This window comes from Leptopilina heterotoma, unplaced genomic scaffold (genome assembly GCF_015476425.1).
Source record: "Leptopilina heterotoma isolate Lh14 unplaced genomic scaffold, ASM1547642v1 Lhet_142, whole genome shotgun sequence".
NCBI lineage: Eukaryota > Metazoa > Arthropoda > Insecta > Hymenoptera > Figitidae > Leptopilina > Leptopilina heterotoma.
The window spans coordinates 2,146,981-2,169,953 of NW_025110861.1; the positions used below are offsets into that span (position 1 = coordinate 2,146,981).

The window sequence follows — 22,973 nt, forward strand, 5'->3', positions numbered from 1 at the left end:
TTAATTATTATTTAATAAAAATCATTTGATTCATGAAGTTAATGTTGATATCCTGAAAGGTGCACTTTTCTCCATTGTATATGCGAACGAACACCGGAAGTACATTATCTATTGGTCATTGTTGCCCGGTATTACAAAAAAGGAATAGTTGAGTGCTGCACATTAAAAAGAGATTCTATTAACAAGAGAATAATCGAAAAGGTGAAAGTGAAGCAATTCCATGTTCTCTCCCTTTATTTTATATACATACATACTTGTTAGTATAATCGAAGCACTGAATCCCAGAGACATGGGACTGTAACCTTGAAAACAAGTTCAAGAAATGTACTACAGCCGGTCTTTTGAGCCGGAGGGACAATTTAAACTCACCTCTTTTTTTCTTTCGTTTCAACTACTTTCGACCGAATAAGGAATAAGACTCTTGGTAACTTCCCTAGAACAGGAAACAATTTCCTTCGGGCACGTGAAAGTGACTGACAATCCACAACGGGTAGTTCGTCAAGAAGTAGGCGTTGCCGAAGATACCGTAGAGGATTGGTGTAATTTCTGTCAGGAGTTGTGCACAAAAATTATTCAGATCCACGACGATAGAATCGGATGTCAAGGTGAAAATTGTAGAAATTTACTAATCTAACTATAGCATGGGAAAATGTCAACGATCTCACAGCAATAAAGATATATAGAGAAGATCGGGGCGTTAACTTTTCACTCTTTATTGTTTATTTCGCTGTTTTCACATTCATTAAATTTTTATCCCACAGAAAAGTGAATCTTGTATCTTAGCTTTCTTTTTATAAAAAAAAGTTCTGATATTCCTTTTACTTTTAACTGTAGAATGGTTTTTCTGAAGTAGCAATGCTATTCAATACACCCCGGACAGGGCGTGATGGATAACCTCAGGCGCAGGGGTTTATATGGCTAATGAGTAAACATTATTATTTATTACTTCAAATAATATGTTTGTACATATTATTTTTATCAAATGTTTGTACACTTAAATTATAAGAAATATTATAGAATTACTTACATTATAAAATGTTGGAGCAAAATAAAACTACATTTACATTAAAAAAGGATTCTTTGGATTTTTATTAAAAAGGATGAAATTTTAATTGAAATTTTAAATTGTAATACATAAAATACTTTTCGGGTCTCTTAAATAATAAACAAAGGAAAATTATTTGCTTTTACTGTAATTACAAATGAAAAATGTATTATTGCCCTGTGCAAGCTTCATGGGCTCTAAGCTGACACGATGAACGTTGAACAGTACTAGCAAACGCCTCATTTATAAATGCGGTTGCAGCATACATAAACTTATTACATATCTTTCAAAAAAAATTATACTGAGTACTTTAAAATTTTAATTAAATTACCTATTAACAAACAAATATTTCTAAGTTCTATCCTATCACGCGACTTATTTTCTGGTACAGAAAATAACGTTAATAGAATGAATTTAATAACTGCCATTGCTATAAAAAAAGTTTTTTTGAAATTTGAATATTTAATGAAAGTTTTTATTTGTTTTATTTTTGTAACTTCTGTTAAAGCAATTACATTTATTTGTAAAAAAATCATAAAAACATTTTTAAGCCTACAATGATTACTATAACTTTTACTAAATTAAAATTTATGTAAAAACTTATTAATTATACATTGTGATTATTTTTTATTTTAAATTAAAACATGTTTTATAAACTATTTAATTAATAAAACCTTATTATTCGAATTTAAAAGCGGGGTTTTAAAATATTCCCCTGACAATATGTCAGGGGAATATTTTGAAACCCCGCTTTTAAATTTTAAAAAACCAATAGCCAATTCGTTATCAACAACCACGAAAACTCCCCGAGTAACAATCGTTTTTTAAAAATGTCGTCCGCCATATTGGATCCGCCATTTTGAATTTTGAAGAACAAACTACAGATTCGTGATCAGCGAATCATAATATGTTTATATTGTTTATAACAATATTAAAATTTTTTATTACCATTCTAGTAAGTATAAACTTATCAATTATGTTTAACTACATCTCTGAATGTCAATTTTAAGTGAAATTTAAATTTAGGACACTTTAGATGTCTATCAAATAAGTTAGAAAATAATTTTCATCTGCATTGTTATTAAATAAATAATTAGTTCAAATAAATTATTAGCAGACGCATTGTATTCGCCGGAAACTCAAGATCATTTAAAAAGACTAACAAAATCCGTTAAAATAATAAGAGCGCTAGATTTTTGTCCCTGAAAAGTGCTATTTGTCCCACTGTGCGCTCCTCAAGCGAAACTATATCCAATACGCTCCGAAAGTACTTCTAGGTAATTTTGTTATTCTTAATAAACAGAAGTGTTAATCAAAAATCTCCAATTACTCTTTAAAACAAATATTAAGCTCAAAATGTAATATTAGTTTTTTGTAATAGTTATTTATGAAAAAATAGAACGAAAAGATGAAAATTTTAAAAAGTTACTTTATGTAACTTTACTTTTTATGTCAAAATTAATTTTTCTTTATACATTTTTGCCATTTAAATATCCTTTAATTTAAAGCCTCGATGTAACAATTATTGCAAAGCATATAACTGTTTCTCAGCATTGACAATGAGTATCCATTGGTGGGTTTTCTTGTCAGAGGGAAAAGAAATTGTAGAAAACAACTCCTGAGTACAACCGGTTCATTGACAGTCAATAACGGGCTAAAGCGAGAGTCGATCCTTGATTATTGTCCATCTAAGGGTAAAGATCTCGCCCATTGTTTTCAATCAATAATAATTGAAACAGTTAAATTCGAATGTTTATTGTAGTCATTTTTTGTACGTGATTATAATTAAAGGGTCATTAAAATTCATAAATGAATTACAAAATGTCTTTGTTCTTTTCTAGAACAAAGACATTTCCGTGCCCAGAGGGTAATTCCTAAACATTTTTAAATTTGGATTTTTCGTTCAAAATCATAGATGCCAAATTCTCTTTGCGTCCGGCTAAGTATTCTCAATATCAAATTAAGTGTTTTCTGTATTGTATTACGAAATTAATAACTTAACCGTCATTATGGTAATAGTATACAAATTATAAATGTAATTATGTCAGTTACCGGACTATATGATCTCTTCCTGTATTATCTGAATCTTATAATCCATTTTACTTCGTGTATTATAAAAAAAAGAAAAATACTGCATTTATTAATAATCAAAGTTGAGATATTGGCACGAGAGTAAAAATTCAATTTCAACTCCGCAGCATTATTTTTTATTAAATAACTGAATATATGAATAAATTTATATTGGAATATTTGAATGAAGAAATAAAATTGCTGTAAAATATTTTTATATTTTCCTGAAAACTATTTTCCAATTGTTTTTTTCAATTTGTTTTTTCTCGATGTCTTCATGTTTTATAACAATACTTTTATAATTTGTTTAATTTCAAAAAGGTTTGAATTTAAAATTTTTGAATTTTTGTTTTCGAATAATTTTACAATTAAAGAAATTCGTAAATAAATGTAACAGAATATTTTTTTTTGAGTAAAATTGTTCCCCTTATTTTCTAAACATTTAAGAAGTTTCGATTTCATTTTCAATTATAATTTTTAATTCACAAATACAATTTATAAACATTTTTTTCCTTTATTTTTAAATCACTTTGAATTTTATTAGAGCAATTGTAATATTAAGAAATAGAAATGATGGAAATTATTTCTTTATGAAAATTGAGAATTTTCTACAAAAATATTAAGAAACGGGTCGAACAAATATAAAATAAAATTTTTATATATTTTTTATGCTGACAATGGAAACATTTTTATCAGTACCTGAAGTTAATATTAATTTTGCTAAGTTGCTTTTTTTAATAATCGAAAAAGAATTTTTTAAAATATCTTGAATTGGCAATTTTTTCCATCTGAATAAAAAAAAAGTGTCAAAAATACAAAGTATAAAGTGTCTATATATAGTATAATCACATCATTACTAAATTAACACAATTCATCTACTCTACTCATTAATGCGAGATGCACCGGTTACGGGAACTTTGTTTTCACTATCTTTTTAAACGAGGGGCGTGTATATTTCTGCCAGGAGTTTTCTTGCAACATATAAGACAAGAGAAAAGGTAAACTAGTTTCGAGATTTTTCAAGAAGTCAGGTATAAAGGAGAAATTCAATGTCCCCCGATCTATCATTAACAACCAAACACTGCTATTGAACACAGATAAAAAAAAAATTAAAGAAACTACTGAATATAGTGATCAATGTCATAATATTTTTATTATTTTCTGGTGCAAAGTGTTGTTTATTCAGCATGGAGCTGTTGGTGCGTATTAAATATTAATACAAAAATTTATCCGCCCTGTAATCATTCCGTAAAAGCACAAGAGGTTTAATAAAAAATTTTGTTATTAAATAAAATTTTAAAAAATCATTTCCCATTGGGGTACTACTCTTGTAGAAGGTTTTGGTTACACTGCTTTGGAACAATTTCATGGAATTTTTATAAAGTGAATCCGTAGAATTTCTTCTTTATTATTTATACCTAAATTCAAGCTGTATCTGTATTAATGGAATTAAATTATTGCTTACTAATTTTTAAAGATTTATACCAAGTACTTAAATATAAACATTTTATTTTAAAAACTATTTTTAATAAACTCTATTATCTATATAGTAGTTTTAAAATAGTTTTAACTTTTATTGATTGTATTTAATCCCTATTTGCATCTCACTATTATTATCAACAAAAAAATTTATTTTTAAATTACTTACCTTACTTACTAAAAGGTTTTCATTAATGTCTTTTTCCAGATTCTCCTTCTGCTGTCAACATCAATTTTAGCTCAGAATTACCATCGTCCTCGGGACTTGAACAGTGAACCGTTTATGCCAATATATCCAACGTTTCCATACAGTCCCAAGTTGATGAAACGAGGAGCAGAAAGAAATATCGCAACTCCAGAAACACAAGATACTTATAGTCCAAAACAAGATCCACGAGATGCTTCATCCTATCCCTTGAATAATTATTCTGGAAAGGATTCTTATTATTCCCCCTATAATGCATTTTCAAAAACACCTGCTTCTTCACCACCTTCACCACCTTCACCACCTTTACCATCTTCATATTCTTCTCTCTTTCCTTCAAGTTCCTTAGGCGCCAATTCTTTTGGTTCCTCTCCTTTTGGTTCCCCTCCTTTTGGTTCCTCTCCTTTTGGTGCCTCTCCCTTCGGTTCCACTGCTTTTGGTGCAAATCCTTTTGGAGGTATTCCATTTAATCCCTTAAACAATTTCGGTAACGCTTTTCAAAATTCACAAGTTCCACAGCTTCCACCTGGCTCATTTCCAGCAAGTAATTTCCCCAATTTTTATTCTCCTCCAGGTCAGTTTCCTAATTTTTACAATCAATATCCATTTTTAACACCGGGTGCTAACTATCCAAACAAGAAGGACGACGATGACGACGATGATGACCGAAAGGGAAAAAAGTCCAAAGGAAGATATAAGGATGATAATGATGATACCCAATTTAGAGACGGAGGAAATTTCCTGTCATCAAACAGTAAGGATTTAGATGGTCAGTCATCCACCTATAAAGGATCAAGTTCCTTTAAATCAAATTATGCCGAAAGGCTAAACGGTATTCCAAACCAATCTGCCAATTTGGATTTCGACTCTGACTCTGAAATCAAATCTCAACAATTGGAACAACTTATGCGTAAAACGCTGATCAAGTTACTTGCACAGAGTGTTGCTCAACAAGTGAGCCAAGCTCAGTATCCAATCTATGAAACAAGCACTTCTCCTAATCAGAACATAAGAAATAATGATGGTTATACTTCGGGTCCTAAAACTGGATTTTCCTACGTGATAAATCCTTCGATAATTAATAAACCTACGAATCAACTTGGCAGTGGATTGACACCAACAACACAACTAATCACAAAGAATCCAAGATTTCCCGATTCACAGTATCCAAAAGCACCGGGACTTTTTCTTACACCCCTGAAGAGTAGCCGAAATCCAAGTTCCATTCCTTCTCCTGATTATGGTGACTATGAGTCTCAACCGTCGCAGGTAGATCAAAATTATCAAGCATCATCGAACCAGGAGCAGAGAGCAAGTTTTAAAAGTAAAAATTTACCCACACAAACACCTCAAACTTCAAGTTTTGAGTACTCGAGTTATCAGCCAACTCCGCCGACCACATCGTCCCAGCAAAAAGAATTGGATAATGTTAGTATAAATTTCAGTAATAAGAAAGATAATAAAAGAGGGTAAAATTAAATTTTGTTAATTAATGCTAATTAAATTTTGTTATTTTGTTAATTCATGTTAATTAAATTTTGTTAATATGTTGATGATTTTGTTAATATTTTTTGTTGATATGCTAATGTTTGATATTGTCAGCTAAATTAAAAATATGCGTCTGCAGTACTTATTGTGATACGCAGGTAATTATGAAACTTGGATAAAAATATATTTTAAAGTACTTACCTTGAAATTAAAAAAAATTTAATTCTTACAAAATTACCGTTATTAATTAAAAATTTCAAAATTTGTAGATAAGTGTTTGTTTTTATTTTCAAGTAAGAAAATTTTCTTAGTTGAAGAAACTTATTTCTTGAAAAGTATGTAAATTGTTGAATAATGTAAAAAACTGTTGTTAAGTTTTATTATAAATTGACGAGCAAATAAGCGAAATGAAAATGGTAGGTCCACATATATAAAAAATTGTGAACTTACCTTTGACGAAAAAATAGATAGATCTAACTATACATATAGTAATTTTTTATTAGCATCTTAGAGTGTATTAACAAATATGACTTACCTTATTTAATAATAATTAAACATGTAATTTATAAATAATTTTGTATAAATAAACGAAAATGAACTGTGGAATTTTATAAACGTAAGATAAGACATTATTGGAGTGTATAATGTATAATATTTTTTGTATAAAAAAGTGTATTATTTTTTTGAGAATAAATAAAATGTTTTATTTCCCATTGAGAAAATAAAACTTTAGAAATCGAAAATTCAAGATGCGATTTTGTAATAGCATCTTTAACCATTATTTATTTTATTTGTCCGAACATTTTAAACAGGAATGAATAGTATGGTAAGATACTTGACTCCTGTGCAAACAAGGTTTAAGGTTTTATTCCCATCTTTGTTAATTTTTTTTTTGTTAAATATAAAATCATTTTAATATTATAGTCAAGGTCGGTCCACTTTTTGACTTATGTTTATAATTTTTTTTTGCTGAACAGGTTAAATTGATTAGTTTTAAAATGAAAAAGTGATGAAGATTTTAAAATGAAAAAAATTTAGTCAAGGTTGGCCCTTCTAGTCAAGGTCGGCCCATGTTTGAAACTCAAAGGGCATTACCGTTAAAAAATAAAATAACATTTTCAGCGTTACGAAAAATTTATCCTCTATTGTTTACAACTTGTAAAGGGTTACAAATAAATAAAACAAAAAAATAATACATTACTGTTACAAAAAAGTAACGTGTAGCTGTTCAAACTAACTTAACGAAATAATAAACAAAATTTATAGGATTTAATATTATTTTTCTAATATCTTTGGCAAAATGTGTGTATGCCAATGTTTATTTGTATATTTATTTAAAAAGTGTCTGTTAAATTCATATTTAATGGTGGGCCAACCTTGACTGTACAGGTTTTTTTCAATCATGTGTTAAAACAAAAAAAGTGTTATAAAAATGTTCAAAACTATTATACCTTCGTTGATATTGCCAATTTCTTAAAACAATTAAAAAATATTTTGTTCATAAATTACTTACCTATAGAATAACACATAAAAAAATTGGAATGGATTGGAGAAATTTATTTTTGTAGACATTTGACAAATAATCTATCATGACGTGTACAAGAAAAAAGTGCAACATAGTTGTAATGAATTCACATTTCAAAATATCTTTTATTCTCAATATTACGACAATTCCAAACAGAATTTATAAATGAATATAACAAATGCCATTCATGAATTTCTAAGTACAATAGCAAATTCACATGACCTCTCACATGTCGGTTGTTTTTAATATTTACTCGCAGTCATACAACAATACATTCATTAAGTTACGTATGCAGGTACAAAAATAATGTTTAATCTCAACACTTGTAAAAAAAAGTGTTAAAATTTAATTTTAACGCTAACAAAAAGACTATTAATTTCATTAATAGAAATGTGCAAATAGATATTTTACGAAATTTACATTTAGTTTGTAAGAAAAATACTATTTTACCACGACAACATACTGCAATAAATTTTGAAAATAAAAATAACGTTTTATATTCTAATTAAATTGTTTAAAAGATGTACAGTAAATACTCGTAGGTATTCCAATAAACAAATAAATTACGTAAAACCAATTTCCTACCCCCAGAGCATCTAAACTTGCAGTAACATTAACAATATGCTAACAATAATGCTGCAAGTTTCACAATATTGAGGTTATATTGTCAATGTTGCTGTAAAGTTTAGATTAAAATTAACACGATTCAATAAAAATGTATAATTCGTACATTTCCACTCTTTATAAATTTTAATTAAAATACAATTAATTTTCGCAGTTAACGAAGTTACTTTTAGTTTAAATAATCTTGTTGCTTTATACTTTTTATGTAAATTTTAAAATATTTTCCACTTAGAGAAGAGCCTTACAAAAAGAATTTCTAAAATGTATCTTAAAAATGTTGAAGTAATAAAATTTAAACGATATAATTATAATTTAAAGTCCAGTTCATTACTTATATAGTTTAAAAAATATTTAAAACTAATTGAACAAATAATGGTTTGTAGCTTCATTCTGTGGTAAGAAAAAGTTTAAAATTATTTATAATAATAAATATAATATTATTGATTATACTTCAGTTACGTCTTCTATACAGATTGATTACATCGACTACGTATTTCCTTAGTTTCTAAACTTGATTCTTTTATTTGGTACTTTTCTGGACTAATCTCGATTCATCTAATTTTTTCTGTAATCCCTGCAAAGCATCATTATAAAATTTATTTTCAAGTCGTTGTTTTTCAATTTCTAAAATTTTTACGAAATGTTCATCTTCTTTGTTACTTGAATAAGGTTGTGGAATTCCATTGGGCAATCTATTATTCTTCATCAATAATCCAAGGAAATTATGAAATTTGGGATTATTAATGTCATAGAAATCTTTCGCTAACAATTTTCTCTCACTTTCCTTCAAGGGTGGACTAAATGTCGAATAACTGTTAAAAGCCCTATTTTTCTTGCGATATTTCGAGCGTCCATGTCGTCCTGATCGAGTTTCATGATATTCGTGATCGAATGGAGGTCCATTCCTGTATCGAGGTGAATCAAAACCAAATTCGTAATTATTCGATGCAGCTGTTTCTATTCCATGCATTTTAGAATATAGTCCAGAGGGTTTACGGGACCGAGATCTGGAATATCCTGGAGGTTTTGGTCCTGGAGGGCGTTTCTTTGATGGTTTATCGTGAAATGAACTGGGTTTTGGTGGTGTGAGATAATCGTTTATTTTGAAATTATATCCATCGTTGGAGTCTGGTTTTGAGTAATAGTCCGGACTTGTAACGTCTTTTAAAATATGTTCAATCTGCTCAAGAGAAAATGCTGGTTTTTGGGAATTATTTTTCGTAGGTCTGGAATTTGATGTTCGTAGTTTATTCTCTGTTTGATGAGCTTCCAGAACATCAGTTGGTGATTTGGAAACTGAGCCCGTTGGTCTTAGTCGAAGTAATTCGTTTCTCAATTTCGCCAACTCTGAAGAATCGACAATACTAATGTTCTCAGGAACTCGAAGATCGTTGTTTAATTTTTGGGAATCGTACATTGATTTGAATGATTGTCTTACTACTTCTTCGGCGTACTTTGCTATTTCAGATTTTAGGTTTGCCTTGGTGGAGGTTCGTGAACTTTTTTGTGATGCACTCTTGGCACTGTCTTCAGCGGGAGGAAAGTTGTAGGAACTACTTGATGGTGTTTTGGCGCCGTACTCGGTCAATGAACCTACGTAGTTGCTGAGATTAATACTGTCTGAAGAAATGGATGGTCTATTATTTATGTATCTTGTAGTACTCATAACTGGAACAGGCGTCGTATACATTGCAGTGAATTGATTAATCGGCGTCACCGGATTTATTATTGCAAAATCAAGGAGGTTGGGTTTAATAGGACTGAACCCATTAGAATTGATGATTTCCACATTCTTCGAGCCTAGAACAGGCATTTGAGTTCTCATAATGCTAAATGGCATTTCAGCAAAAGAATTAATATTGTTGCTCGCACTTCCAATACTGTCAGTATTTTGATAAGAGTTTGACAATTGATTCCTTTGAATCTGCATTTGTAGATCCTTCATAGAACTCAGAAAAGCATCGTTAGTTGCTTTTTGAATTTGATCACCATCTTTTGGTCTTGCTACAACAAACGAATCCTGCGATTTTTGTTGATTCAATAAAACCGGAACCATTTGAGTTTGAAAAATTGCTTTTTGATTTGATTTTTGAGCATCATTGCCAACAGCTATATTAGCTGTTGCTAAATATTGTCCATCTGTGGAAAATTTCGAACTTATAGGAGTAGTACTTGAAATAATAGGAATGTTTTGTAAGGAAACTATATTCTGACCTTGAATTCCATGAGGATGAATTTGAATGGCAGAATTGTCTTGAAGAATGTTTGACGTAGATTGGAGAGATGGTTGGGGTACCAAAAAGTGATTTATTGGAAGATGATTCAATGCTATTTGTTGATGAGTTGGAGCTAATGTGGAAGCAGAAGCGAAGATGGATCTTGGAGTTGAGCTGGAAGCACTTCTAGCTGTAGGATTTTGATCGTGTGGTAAAAGAACGGAAACGGGATTTTGCATGCTGCTTAAACCGACAATGATGTCCGGTACCTGATTGGAAGTTTGTCTATTTTTTGAGATTAAATTTTGAGGCGTAGTAGCGTAAGGAGTAGCTGTGCTGACAATGGACATACCGGCTCCTAGATTTTGGATCATTGCATTTTGTTGATCGAGATGGGTAAATGGTACTAAATTTACATTTACAGGAAACAGTATTTTAGGCTTTTCTATTTGATTTACATGAAATCCATTTGATTGTATATTATCATTGTTAGATGATCCTAGTGGATTCCAAGAATTTGTGTTTAAGTTTTGATTCACATTATCAGCTTCTGAATTGTTGAGTTTCTCTTCGTGACTCTCGTCCTGATAACGACCATCATCATCCATGTGATTCTGCTTGTTGCGCTGACGATGCCGTTGCTTGGCTCTTACTAGATTGTGTCGTTTCTTATCATCAGTTTCCTGTAAATATTGATGTTCTTTTGGTAGTTTTCTTGATAACTCAAGAGGCTGTGGTCGTCTTCTACTCTTGTGAACCTTTCTAGGTTTCTCCGAAATATCCATATAATCTAGGCTTTCATCAGAACTTCCTTGAGAATCTTCTGACCGTTCGTAATGACGACTGGTATTGTCAGATCCACCTTCTTGACCGTAGGTTTTTGATGGAAAATTTGATAAAACTGAAGGATTAGATGAAATTTGTTGTGACAAAGAGGGAGGTACAGTGGATCTTTGAGATCCATGTTTTATCCCAAGACTGTAGTCATCCACTTCATCGTCATCAACATCTATTATGGGTTTCGTGGTCTTCCACTCATTGTTATGATTTGCATGTAATTGAAAGTACTCGTTTTTAGATTTCTTTTCGTTTCCCGAAGATAGTCTGGTATTAAAATTTGTCCCCGACACTAGTTTCGCTTTTGAAGCAACATTTCGTTGAAGATTATAACCTGATGCGTCCTGTTGATGTTGAGGGTAATTCACTCTCTCTACACCAAAATTAGACTTTAACTGATTAGTGTTGTAAGAACTTGACTGGAAATTATGGTTGTGTGAATTTGCACTGTGCCTATCATATTTTTTTTCATTTTGTACCTCTTTAGATCGATATTTATTTCTTGCTCTTGAATCCTTCTTCTTTTCCATATCCAACGACTCTTGATTTTTGTTATCGTGAAATTCTTCATATGTCGCAACTTCAGGTGTATTGCTGTCGACTTTCAATAATTCCAAATCATTTCTTCTGTTGCTTAATTCAAAAAGTTTGCGATTAGTGCCCAATTTGGGCAAATTTAAAAACGTTCTTGCTTCCATTGAATAAGCTGGATTATTTTCCAAGACGCTTTCATTTTCCTTTTGATTTTCTTTGGATGTTATCTTGTCATTTTCTGCATGATTATCCAAGACGATAATTGGCATGAATCCATTTGAATTCTCATAATGTACAGTTACTCTTTTGGCTGTCGTTTGATTTAAATTGTATGTCTGATTATCGTAAAGTAATTTCTCGATTTCTCGTTTGGAAGGGTGAGCAATCTGATTTGGAATAACATTCTGCTTCTGCTCTTCAATTCCTTTCACACATGACCAGTTCAGCAGTAAAGAAATTGTCTAAAAAAGAATTTTAATTTAGCTTTTAAATTTGCAAGTATATTTACAATTTTTTTTTTTAAATGTTATGGTAAACTTGTATGCATATATAAATTTACTGTAGCAATTTTCGCAAAAGTGTGCCGGTGTTATTTGATTTGTGCAATTTCCCAAAAATATTCATATTTTATATGTAAAACTATCTGACACAATTTTAAACACATAGGTACATGAGTGAAGCATTTTCATAATGAAGGACCAAAAAAATGAATAACCATGTGTGGCAGTTTTGCTAGATCAATTCATTTCCTGTTTTTACAGATAAAAACAACTCTAAATAGAACACGAAGCATCTTTTTAAAAGTTGTTGATTTTTTTTATAAAATTTGGTGTCTGCATGTTTTTTGCATCGCTGATTGCGAATCTAATTACGAAATTTTAAATTCAAATTGGTAGATCCAATACGGTGGACATCCCACACAGGCACACAGTACCGAGAATTTACTCAAAGTGTATTAAAAGTTAAAGGGCAAACCTCGAAATATTCAGTTGCAAAGCTGAGTAAAGATTATGTGAATATAAAATCGTCCACATTTGAGATAATAATGTTTAAGCCAAAAGTTGACAGAGCATTTATATTTTTATGTTAAATATTAGACAGAAAGTTAAAAAATTAACATTTAAAAGTGTATTTAGCTTGTTCTACATTATCATTGTAATATCTTTCATTTATTATTTAATTAATATTATTTTCTAAATGTTACTATTTATTAATTTATTTTATAAAAATTACTTCTTGACTAATACCATGTCAACGTATTAATTATCATATTTACAATTAATTAAGTTTAATATACAATTTAATGTTCTTAGAAAAAAATTTGATGAATCAAAGGAAACAATTAATGTTTATATTTTGTATAAATAATCTTATTAAAAAAGCATTTATACATCCCTAATAACATTGCATTGAATTTTGAAGAATAATAATTCATAATTGCATTTGAAAGTCAAGGGTATGACCTAGAAGAGAAATGAAAAATGGAAAAGTAAAATGTAAGCAAGCACGCATGTCATACAAATAAGAACTGAATGTGCATGGGACCAAAACTTCATGAAGTTCCACACTGATTCACGAGCTTCCTTTTATTAAACTAAAAATAGATTAAAGTTTCACTTTACACATTCCCATAGGAAATTTTCTATTTCCATTAAAAATATTTCTAAAATTTATTATTTACAACACTATACTGTATTAAAAAAGGGCACAAAACAATAGATAAATTCTTATAGAGTACAAACAGTAAATTGAAAAGGCGATAAATAATTCTAATGTATTGAATACAACTTTCTGCACTTTAGTAATAAATTACTATATAAACTTTCGTTTTATTACTGGTGCACGAATATGTAAGTGTTACTATTCTGAATTAAAAATTTTAATGAAAAGAGTAATTACTTTAATTTCTTTATTGTAGCATTAACATTTTTATTCTATTCTTTTAGTCTGTGAATTTCAATTTTATAATTTTATCGAAAATAATGAATTTTTATTAAGCTTATTGTTTTATTATTTATATTATCTTATTAAATCATTTTTACTATGATGATTTTGAGCATTAAATTTTTTTAAAAAGTAAGATACTTTTCATTTTTTTTAAAAAAGCGTGGCGAAAGTAGAACTTTTCTCAACAGAGTAGCGAAAGTAAATCATATGACGTTACTCTCTCTTTCTCGATCTTTGACCGAGATATATTTTGTCACATTCCTCCCCCGCTTCTTTACTAGTTGCACAATCCACTATTTTTTACCTAGGTTAATAAAATGCAAAATTAGGAAAAAAAACTGCATCTTTTAAGGTCTTATTGGATTCGCCATATTAAATTTTAAAAATCTGATGAAAGATTCGTAATCAGTGACGCACCAAAAATTATTGGGCAAAGAGTATCAAGCGAATAGGATCAACTTTTTTAAAAATTCATCCACCATTTTTAATTTTAATAATCAGCTACAAGATTTGTAATAAGTAATCCAAAAAACCTGCGAGCAACAAGTTTAAAGCCATAAAAACCTTAAAGCGCATATAAATGAGAAACTCAAGGAAAGCTTTCAGTAGAAGGTACATTTTTGAAAATTTTAAGATTTTTTCAAGTGTTTTTCTTAATTTTGTTTATTTTTATTAAATGGACCTTTTCACGCCACTGAATTTAGTTAATAAGAATTAATTGAAATAATTGAATTAATTGAATAATTTTTAATTAAAATAAAACTTTTACAACAATAAATTAAATTTACACACAAAATGACATTAAAGTCAAAAATTGAACTAACTGATCGTAGAAGAGCATATAACCAAAGTAATTCAAATGGGCTATATGCTCTTTTACGATCCATCGGTTTAATTAACAAAAATATAACTGCGCAAAACTTTTGTTATAACTTAATTATTTAAAGAATTCATTAAAATTAAAAAGCTCTAATTTTATAACAGAGAAAAGTAATTGATAGCTATACAATATCATTGTTCTTGGGAGACGTTAGATTATGAGAGAGAAAGAAATCATTGTATCTTTATAATTAGACTTGAAATTTAAACGGAATTGGCCACGACAATTAGACGTGCCTTGAATTTCCGGAAGAAATGAGGATATAGCCACGCGAAGCGAGGAAACCGCACTTTAATTCACAGATGGGGAGACTCAAGAATTTTTCAATCAATAGTATATAGAGGAGAATTACTCACATATTTAAAGGGTGTGTAAAATCGTAGAATGTTCTTGAAGTTTTAGAGCGATTCGACGGCAATATAAAACCGCTTAATCGGAAGTTTCACTCCCTTGATTTTTCGAAAAGTAACATTAAGGTACTTTAGAAGACTATAGTCTAGGGATATCGCTACCGGCTTTCAACCCTAACTATAATACGATAAACACTAATTATAACCATAATAATTAAGGAAGATTTCGACTATATATCAGCAATTAGTGACATCTATTAGACGTCAATTGAACTCTTTGGTTTAGAGTCAGGTGTTATTCTTAAGATAATTATTCCGATATGGTTGTCGGTAAATAATTATATTCTTAATCAGCAAATAATTTCCTACATTATAACCATAATAATTATAATAATTATAATAATTATTATAATAATTACCGTTACCAGCTTTCAACCCTAACTATAAAACGAGAAATCCTAATAAATTATATTAACCATTATATTACAAAAATTGTGTTATTTAGGAGATCAACAATAATTTAAATTTTAACCTAATGATCATAAATTGTATATTTTCTTAACAAAGTCTCAAGCCCTGGCGAAAGTGTTTAAGAAGATCGCTAATTTATTAGTCTTCATCCTCACTATCTGGATCATTAAGGAGTATTAAGAATGAGGAAAATCGTAAAACTATTAAGAATACATGACTGTCATTTTCATTGCCATAGACAATCAAAATGCCAACATAGAAAATAAGTCTCTCCCTCCTAAATATTAATTAGATTAGAAAATAACCAATTCATTCGAGTTGATTATTTAATTAATTTTCTTAAAGAAATAAGTTTCTTGTAAAGAATAATAAAAGACTAGACGGACTAATTATAGGTACAATGGAGATTTATCTAATAGATTTGTATAAATTTGCAATTTATTATTAATTAATAATATTTTATTTCCCAGGTGGAAAAGTTAACGTTAGTTGACGTTAGCTAATGCTACTAACGTTAACTAAAGTTAGACTAACATTTGGCTAACGTTAGTCTAACGACATTTTTTGATCACTAATATCAGATTATAACGTTAATTAACATTAGTCTAACATTAGTCTAACATTAGTCTAACGTTAATCTAACGTTAGTTAACGTTAGTTAATCTTAGTCTAACATTAGTAATATTAGCTAACGTTAACTTTTACACCTGGGTTTTTAATAGAATTAACTGTTAAAATTCCAAATCAAACTATATTGATGATGATCTATTTAGTGAATAAACTACAATAAGAAAGGTCAGCAAAACTTAATTGTTAATTCATTATTTTAATTATTATTTAAGATAAGCTATGATTTATTTATTAAACTTTTATTATTATTCTTAAACCGATAGATAAACAATTATCCAAATTACAAGAAGAATTACTACCATATCTTAAAATCAATAGATAAGCATTTATCCAAATTAGAAGAAGAATTACTACCATATCTTAAAATCAAGATCTTGTCTGATGATATAGTTCGACGCGTGCCTTATTGTAAGAAAACCGTTAAATTTGAAAACAATGTACATTTAAATTTAAACAAAAGCATTCTTTCCATTTATACTATTTTCATGGGATATGAGTGCAAATTACCTAACAATAACATTCACAGACAAGGTGATTCCCACGTTCTTGAACTTATTTGCTTCTTAGAATAATTTATTCATATAGGTAGCAAATTAATAAAAAGTGAAGATTGTATATTAATTACATAAATAATTTTCCTTTCTGTGAACTAATAAATTTTTTTAATTATTAATTTTAATAATATTAATGATAATTTCATTTAAAAAAAACTAATTATACAATTTGAAGTCATGAGAAAATGTAATTACATTTAGAAAAAAAGAAATATCGAAAGTTTCGCAAACTCTTACGAATTTAAAGGTTTAATATTCATTTCTGTCTCGAGAAAATTACTTAACCAATTTTCCGCCACTCTGCTGCCTTAATCAACTTGAAACGTCAAATTGTCTTTCGTTTACACTTTTATTATCAAAACGATTGTCCTCTACTTTTCGACATCAGAAAAAATAACTTTTTTAAAATTTACAGGAAAATGTAACTATAATCGAATGACAGTTATATCTCAAATTATTAAAGTTAAAATTGTTACTGCTGTATTTAATTGTTCATTAGTATCAGATTACCCGCTTTTCAAGAAACAATTTTTGTTTTGCAAAAATCCATTGTTTTATCAAATGAGGTTTTTCATAAAGAGAATGAGACACAAAATCATTCATTTTCATTGGGACAAAAATTTAGAAATCACATTTTAACACATTCGTGCCCCCGAGAAACCTGGCGATTGGAAGTCAGATTTTCAAAATTTTGAAAATTCAAAATGGCGGATCCAATATGGCGGACATTTTTTTCAATATTGCTCAAATTTACATAAAACTTATTACTTGGGGGTTTTTGGGGTCGCTGATTACGAATCTGAAGTCAGATTTAAAAAAATTCAAAATGGTGACCCAGAAAACCCCCGAATAACAAGTTTCAAACGAATTTGAGCAGGTTTAAAAAAAATATCCACCATTTTGAATTTTGAAAATCTGACTTTAGATTCGTAATCTTCTTTTTTATGGCTTCGAATTAATCAGGCGAATTCTTGAAGATTCGTAATCAGCGACCCCGAAAACCCCTGAATAGGAAGTTTTAACCGAATTTGAGGAAATTTAAAAATATTAGATTTCGCTATTTTCTTATAAATATTTTACCTATTGTTTATAATAATTATAATCGTACTACGTAATTTATTATTTTGTTAATTGTAGCTGCGTCCGTTCGGAATAGAAAGAAATTTACCGTAAATTAATTGGTTCACTTTTATAAGAATAGCATAAATGTTTCAAAGTGGGACACATGATGTCCCGGGGGGACGAAAGGCTCAAGAAACCATTTTTTAAGTTAACAAATGAAATTTTGCAAAAACTATTTATCCTACCGGGTCTAGGATTCTAAAAAAGGTACTAATTTTAAATCTTTAATTTCAAAATACATTTTCTTCGCATGTCGTTTAATTTAAATAATTAATTTTTGTACAATAAAAATAGTAAAGTAATAGTAAATAATTATTAAAGAATAATTAAAATCCATTTATACGGCTCTGAGAAGCTAATAAGTGAAGGAACGTGAGAATTTATCTAATTGTCTGCAATTTTCATTCACGTACATACCATACAAGTGATATGAATAGGAAGAATGGGAAGAATGTTCTTGTCTGAATTTAAAGGGACATTGTTTCCAAACTGAACCACTTGGTTACAATGTGGCACGCGTCAAACTATATCAAGAGATAAGATCTTATTTTCAAATCATAGTAATAAGATTTTATGAATGAATTTACAATTCGGTTTTGTCTTTCAATTTAATTATTATGTATATAATTTTGATTTGATTCGAAAACTTGTTGCTTTGTAACTAAATGAAAGGAATTTGCTGCAATAATTGTTTTGTAATTCAGCTTTTGTTGTTTTTTATTATCTTCTACTAAATTTGTTAATTCTTATCTATTATTCTAAGGATAATAATCAAGCAAATGTAATAATAAATTAATAAATAAATAAATAAATAAAGAAAAATTAGTGAGAATTATAACTTAGAATAATAAAACATTTTTCCTTTCTAATCTTTTCTTAAGGTACAGTTTATCTATTTGATTAAAATATGGGTTGTCTTCCGCTTGAATTGAGTTTGAAAAATAAACAATTAATAATGTTCACTTCAAGGGTATTTTCTCTTCTAGTGTGTAAATAAATACTTGAAAATGTTTTCTATCAGAAGGCTTAGTGAATTAATGAAATACAAAAATGCTACGCACCCAAATTAAACAGATTTAAGGGAGTACAACTTATCAGCGGAAAAGTATAACAGAAATTATTTTTCTTGTAATACCATAACAAATGCTTTTTTACACATAATTTTTCTAATAATACAACATTTAATTGAAGCACTTTTCATACATCCCATGTATTTTAAAACTATCATTTCGAGCTTTTGTACAGAAGCTTTAATCCATTGCATTCACTGCATATATCACTTTCACAAAAAGCGCCACTTAATTTTGTTCGATTTGAAAATCATACTAAATTTGCAGATATTATTACTTACAAGATAAAAAAACATTGTTTTCAAAAAATCACTCCTGATGTTTAATCCTTTATTTCTTTTGATCACATCGAATTTTTATTCCACATTGACCTGAATCACTGTGATTTTTCCCAACTTCTCTAAAGTATCTATCGAGTTAAACCTCTACACGAGAACTGAGCCACATAGAAGATACGCAATTTTCTTTATACACTCTAGCAACCAAGTGAAAAATATCGTTCTAAATATTATTCTATAATTTGCAAGAGCCAGGATACTTTCATTTACTACACGCGACCACAGGTAGAAAAAGTCTTTTCTTTTTTTTTACTTAAAGGATACAGGGGATAATCATTATTATATTAATCAACGACTATGAAACTAACTAAAACAGCAAAAAATTGTCCGCAACGAACTCTTCTTATATGTCATAACGAGAAAACTTTTCTCGTCACACCTTGTTAAAAAATGGTTTTACTAGAGAGAAAATATATATCAAAATAAAAAATAAAAAGACAGTTATAATGATTGGTGATAAATTACATATACACGTATCCATTTCGCTTTCTTCTTCATAGCCATATAATTCAGATCTTGCCTCGCATCAATGCGGAGACCTTGACGGCTCAATCTATTAAAATCAAAAAGAGGCAACCAACTACTCTGATGAAAATTCTTCAATTGAAATACAAGTGGATTCGTATTTCATGATCCCTGTAAATTTCTATAAAGATTTCGACAATTCCTATCTGAGATAATAAAAAAAGGATCTTTTAGAAATCCTAAACTAATGTTTAGGCGAAATTTAAGAGATTTTAAAAATATTTAGCATTTAAATAGAATGGTTGTTAACCACCACAGGATTCTGATTACACTTGACTTTGTCAAAGATTTAAACTTCAAACTATTACCGAGAACGAATTTTATCAGCAACAATTTTTTTATTTAAAATGTCCCTTTCGTGCCTCCGGGACATATATGTCCCACTTTGAAAATTTTATGTAATTCTTATAAAAGTCAACCAATTAATTTGCGGTAAATTTCATTCTATTCCGAATGGACGCTGCTACAATTAAAGAAATAATAAATTACAAAAAGTAGTAATATTTTTATTAAACAATAGAATGAACATTGACTGTTTTTAATAAAAACCCTTATATATAACATACTATTTATTACATTAACATTTAGTAAATAATTTTTAACAACAGTTTGTTTTCCTATGTTTTTGGGATCGTTTATTACGAATTCGAAGTCAGATTTGAAAAATTTAAGTTAGTGGACATTTTTTTTCAAAATTGATCATATTCGCTTGAAACTTGTTAATCGGGCTTCTTCAGGGTTGTCATTTTAAGTTTCGAAAATCTGACTTCAGATTCGTAATCAGTGACCCTGAAAACCCCCGAGGCCCCCGAGTAACACATTTTATGCAAATTTGAGCCATTTTTAAAAAAAAGTCCGCCATATTGAACCCGACATTTTGAATTTGAAAATTTTTTTAAATCTGACTTTAGATTCGTTATCAGAGACCCTGAAAACTCCCGAGTAACAAATTGCAATAAAATCTACTGTCTGGGTTTCCCGGGGTCACGAAAGGGTTCAAAAAAACTAATTTTGTTTCCACTTAGATATTTTTAATCTTGAGAAAATACTAAATTTAAAACTGTTTTTAATATAAAAAATTAAAAATAATTAAATAAAAATTAAATAATAAAAAAGAAATAATTAAATAATTTAATTTAGACAAACAATGAGATTTCCTACCAAACTTACCACAGGAAGGAATTTAACTAAAGCGCTGCCTAAATTAACCACTGGAAGGAATTTCATATTAAGGAGGTAAGTAGTTTAAGAACTTTCTGACCGCTGCAAGGAATTCGAATGCAATTCTGTAAATGAGTAATAGCCTGTCATAAACGTAGTACCGAGACAAAAAAGGGTGGTGATATTTTGAGGGGTGCATGGTAAAAAGGTAAGTTAAGGGTAAATATTAACTATGCCATAAAAAGTTAAAAACAATATAAGATAAAAAAAACATAAAGAAATATAATTACACTTAATAAAAAATACAAAAACATCCAAACAATATTAAGTTATTCATTTATTAAAGGTGGAACAAGTTATCAATCACTCTGTATCAACTTTTCTTTGAAGCTCTTCATGTATCTACAGTAAAACAGTATTAATTAATAATTTATAAATTATTAAAGAGCTCAGAAAAAATTGGGTTTATGAAAAATATTCACTTCATAAATCAAATCTCTTAACTCTATTTTATGCAATTATTCATAAAAGCAAGAAAAAATTGTTAATGATAATCAAATCTTACGTTTATTTTATATATTTACATTTTAGACGTTAATGTTAATGTTTAGTATAAAATAATGAGCTGGCTAAAGCTAGCAGTCACGCTCAGCACCCTCCCATAGATTTTTTTTTTTTGAGTTAATTTGAAATAAAAAAAATTCTGAGGGGTAAGAAAACGATGCAACTTTAGAGAATTGTAGTTTTTAGATCAGTGATGAATTTTTAAAAATTAAACAAACAAAATTGTTGTAAACAATAGCTAGCACCTAGTTTTGTAAACAAAACGCCTAGGGGAGGGTAATGATTCATATTTGATCCTCCCTATTTAGTTATGATGGAGTCCACCAACTCCCAAAGAAATCTGGGCAGACATGACCTCATAGCAATAGGGAAAATGGTAGCCGGATTAATTCAAGGGGATAGAAGGGTATTCGTTAGTGGAAGAAATTAGATAGAGATCTTCTGCGAATGGATCGATGATGCCAACTCTTTATTATCTTCACCCAAACTTAAAACCTTGGAATTGACATCGTATATCCCCGATACCTTGATATATAGAAAGGGCAATATTAACATTCAATCTGTTTACTCAGTAACGGATATTGTAAACAACTTAGTTGAGGAAACCAAAAGTCAATCCTGGCTTCAGCTGTTAGGCCACATTTTCGAATACCAACGATTCCGCCGAGTCAAAAGCGAATTTAGAAATAGGATCAACAATTACATTGATAAATAGATTGAACCTAGAATTTTGGGAACCTTGTAACGATCCAAATCGTTTTCTTACTTTTCTTTAAACATGCCATTTTCTGATTGTTTCCCCAATTCACAATTTATCGCGCTAGGTGTTAGCCTAATAGCTACTGCGACCACCGGTCGTTAAAAGAATCATAAATTCGTATGTCATCGGACCCATCGGACCAAAGACGAATGGCCTTATGGTTACGATGACGATTACGTGAAAATTTTCATCAGAGAGAAGCATCCTTTTGCATTGTTGTAACGCGCTTTATAGTTAATTAAATATTTACTTTTTAATTATTTTTCTTTTATTGTGTTTGATTCCATCACTTAGGAATATCATTTATAGAACAACAGCTGCTATTCAATGATCATCATTTGGTAAGTTCGCTCAATCTTCTCTATCTCATCTATTGGTCTCGTCTATCAATAATATTGCAATTGCTCAATTAATTCAAACTATAGGTAAAATCATCTTTTGATACGTGAAGATTTCATTCATTAACCCTTGTGTCCACTGTCGTCAGCCGAACCCTTATCCTCATTTATTTAATTTTCAAAAATATTCAAGTCTCGCGAAGTTCGCCACAACTTGTAAAAAAAACTATTTAAATCTCT

At 29.3% G+C, this 22,973-nt stretch overlaps 2 protein-coding genes across 3 annotated transcripts; one reads left to right on the forward strand and one right to left on the reverse strand.

Moving 5' to 3' along the window:
* Positions 1-4,188: 4,188 nt before the first annotated feature.
* On the forward strand, positions 4,189-6,671 carry LOC122498133. Its single transcript, XM_043605733.1, has 2 exons — positions 4,189-4,314; positions 4,803-6,671. Exons 1-2 carry the CDS (start codon positions 4,303-4,305, stop codon positions 6,270-6,272), a joined length of 1,482 nt encoding a protein of 493 aa, XP_043461668.1. The 5' UTR covers positions 4,189-4,302; the 3' UTR covers positions 6,273-6,671.
* A 2,090-nt stretch (positions 6,672-8,761) lies between these two features.
* On the reverse strand, positions 8,762-19,477 carry LOC122498185 (putative uncharacterized protein DDB_G0282133). 2 transcript variants are annotated; one of them, XM_043605821.1, is made up of 3 exons: positions 19,329-19,477; positions 10,651-12,484; positions 8,762-10,575 (listed from the first exon to the last, which is right to left on the reverse strand). In XM_043605821.1, the coding sequence occupies exons 1-3, from the start codon at positions 19,341-19,343 to the stop codon at positions 8,957-8,959; spliced, it is 3,468 nt and encodes a 1,155-aa protein (XP_043461756.1). In that variant the 5' UTR covers positions 19,344-19,477; the 3' UTR covers positions 8,762-8,956. The 2 variants fall into 2 exon arrangements, with proteins under 2 accessions (XP_043461756.1, XP_043461755.1); XM_043605820.1 differs by having other exon boundaries at positions 8,762-12,484.
* Between the last annotated feature and the right edge of the window lie 3,496 nt (positions 19,478-22,973).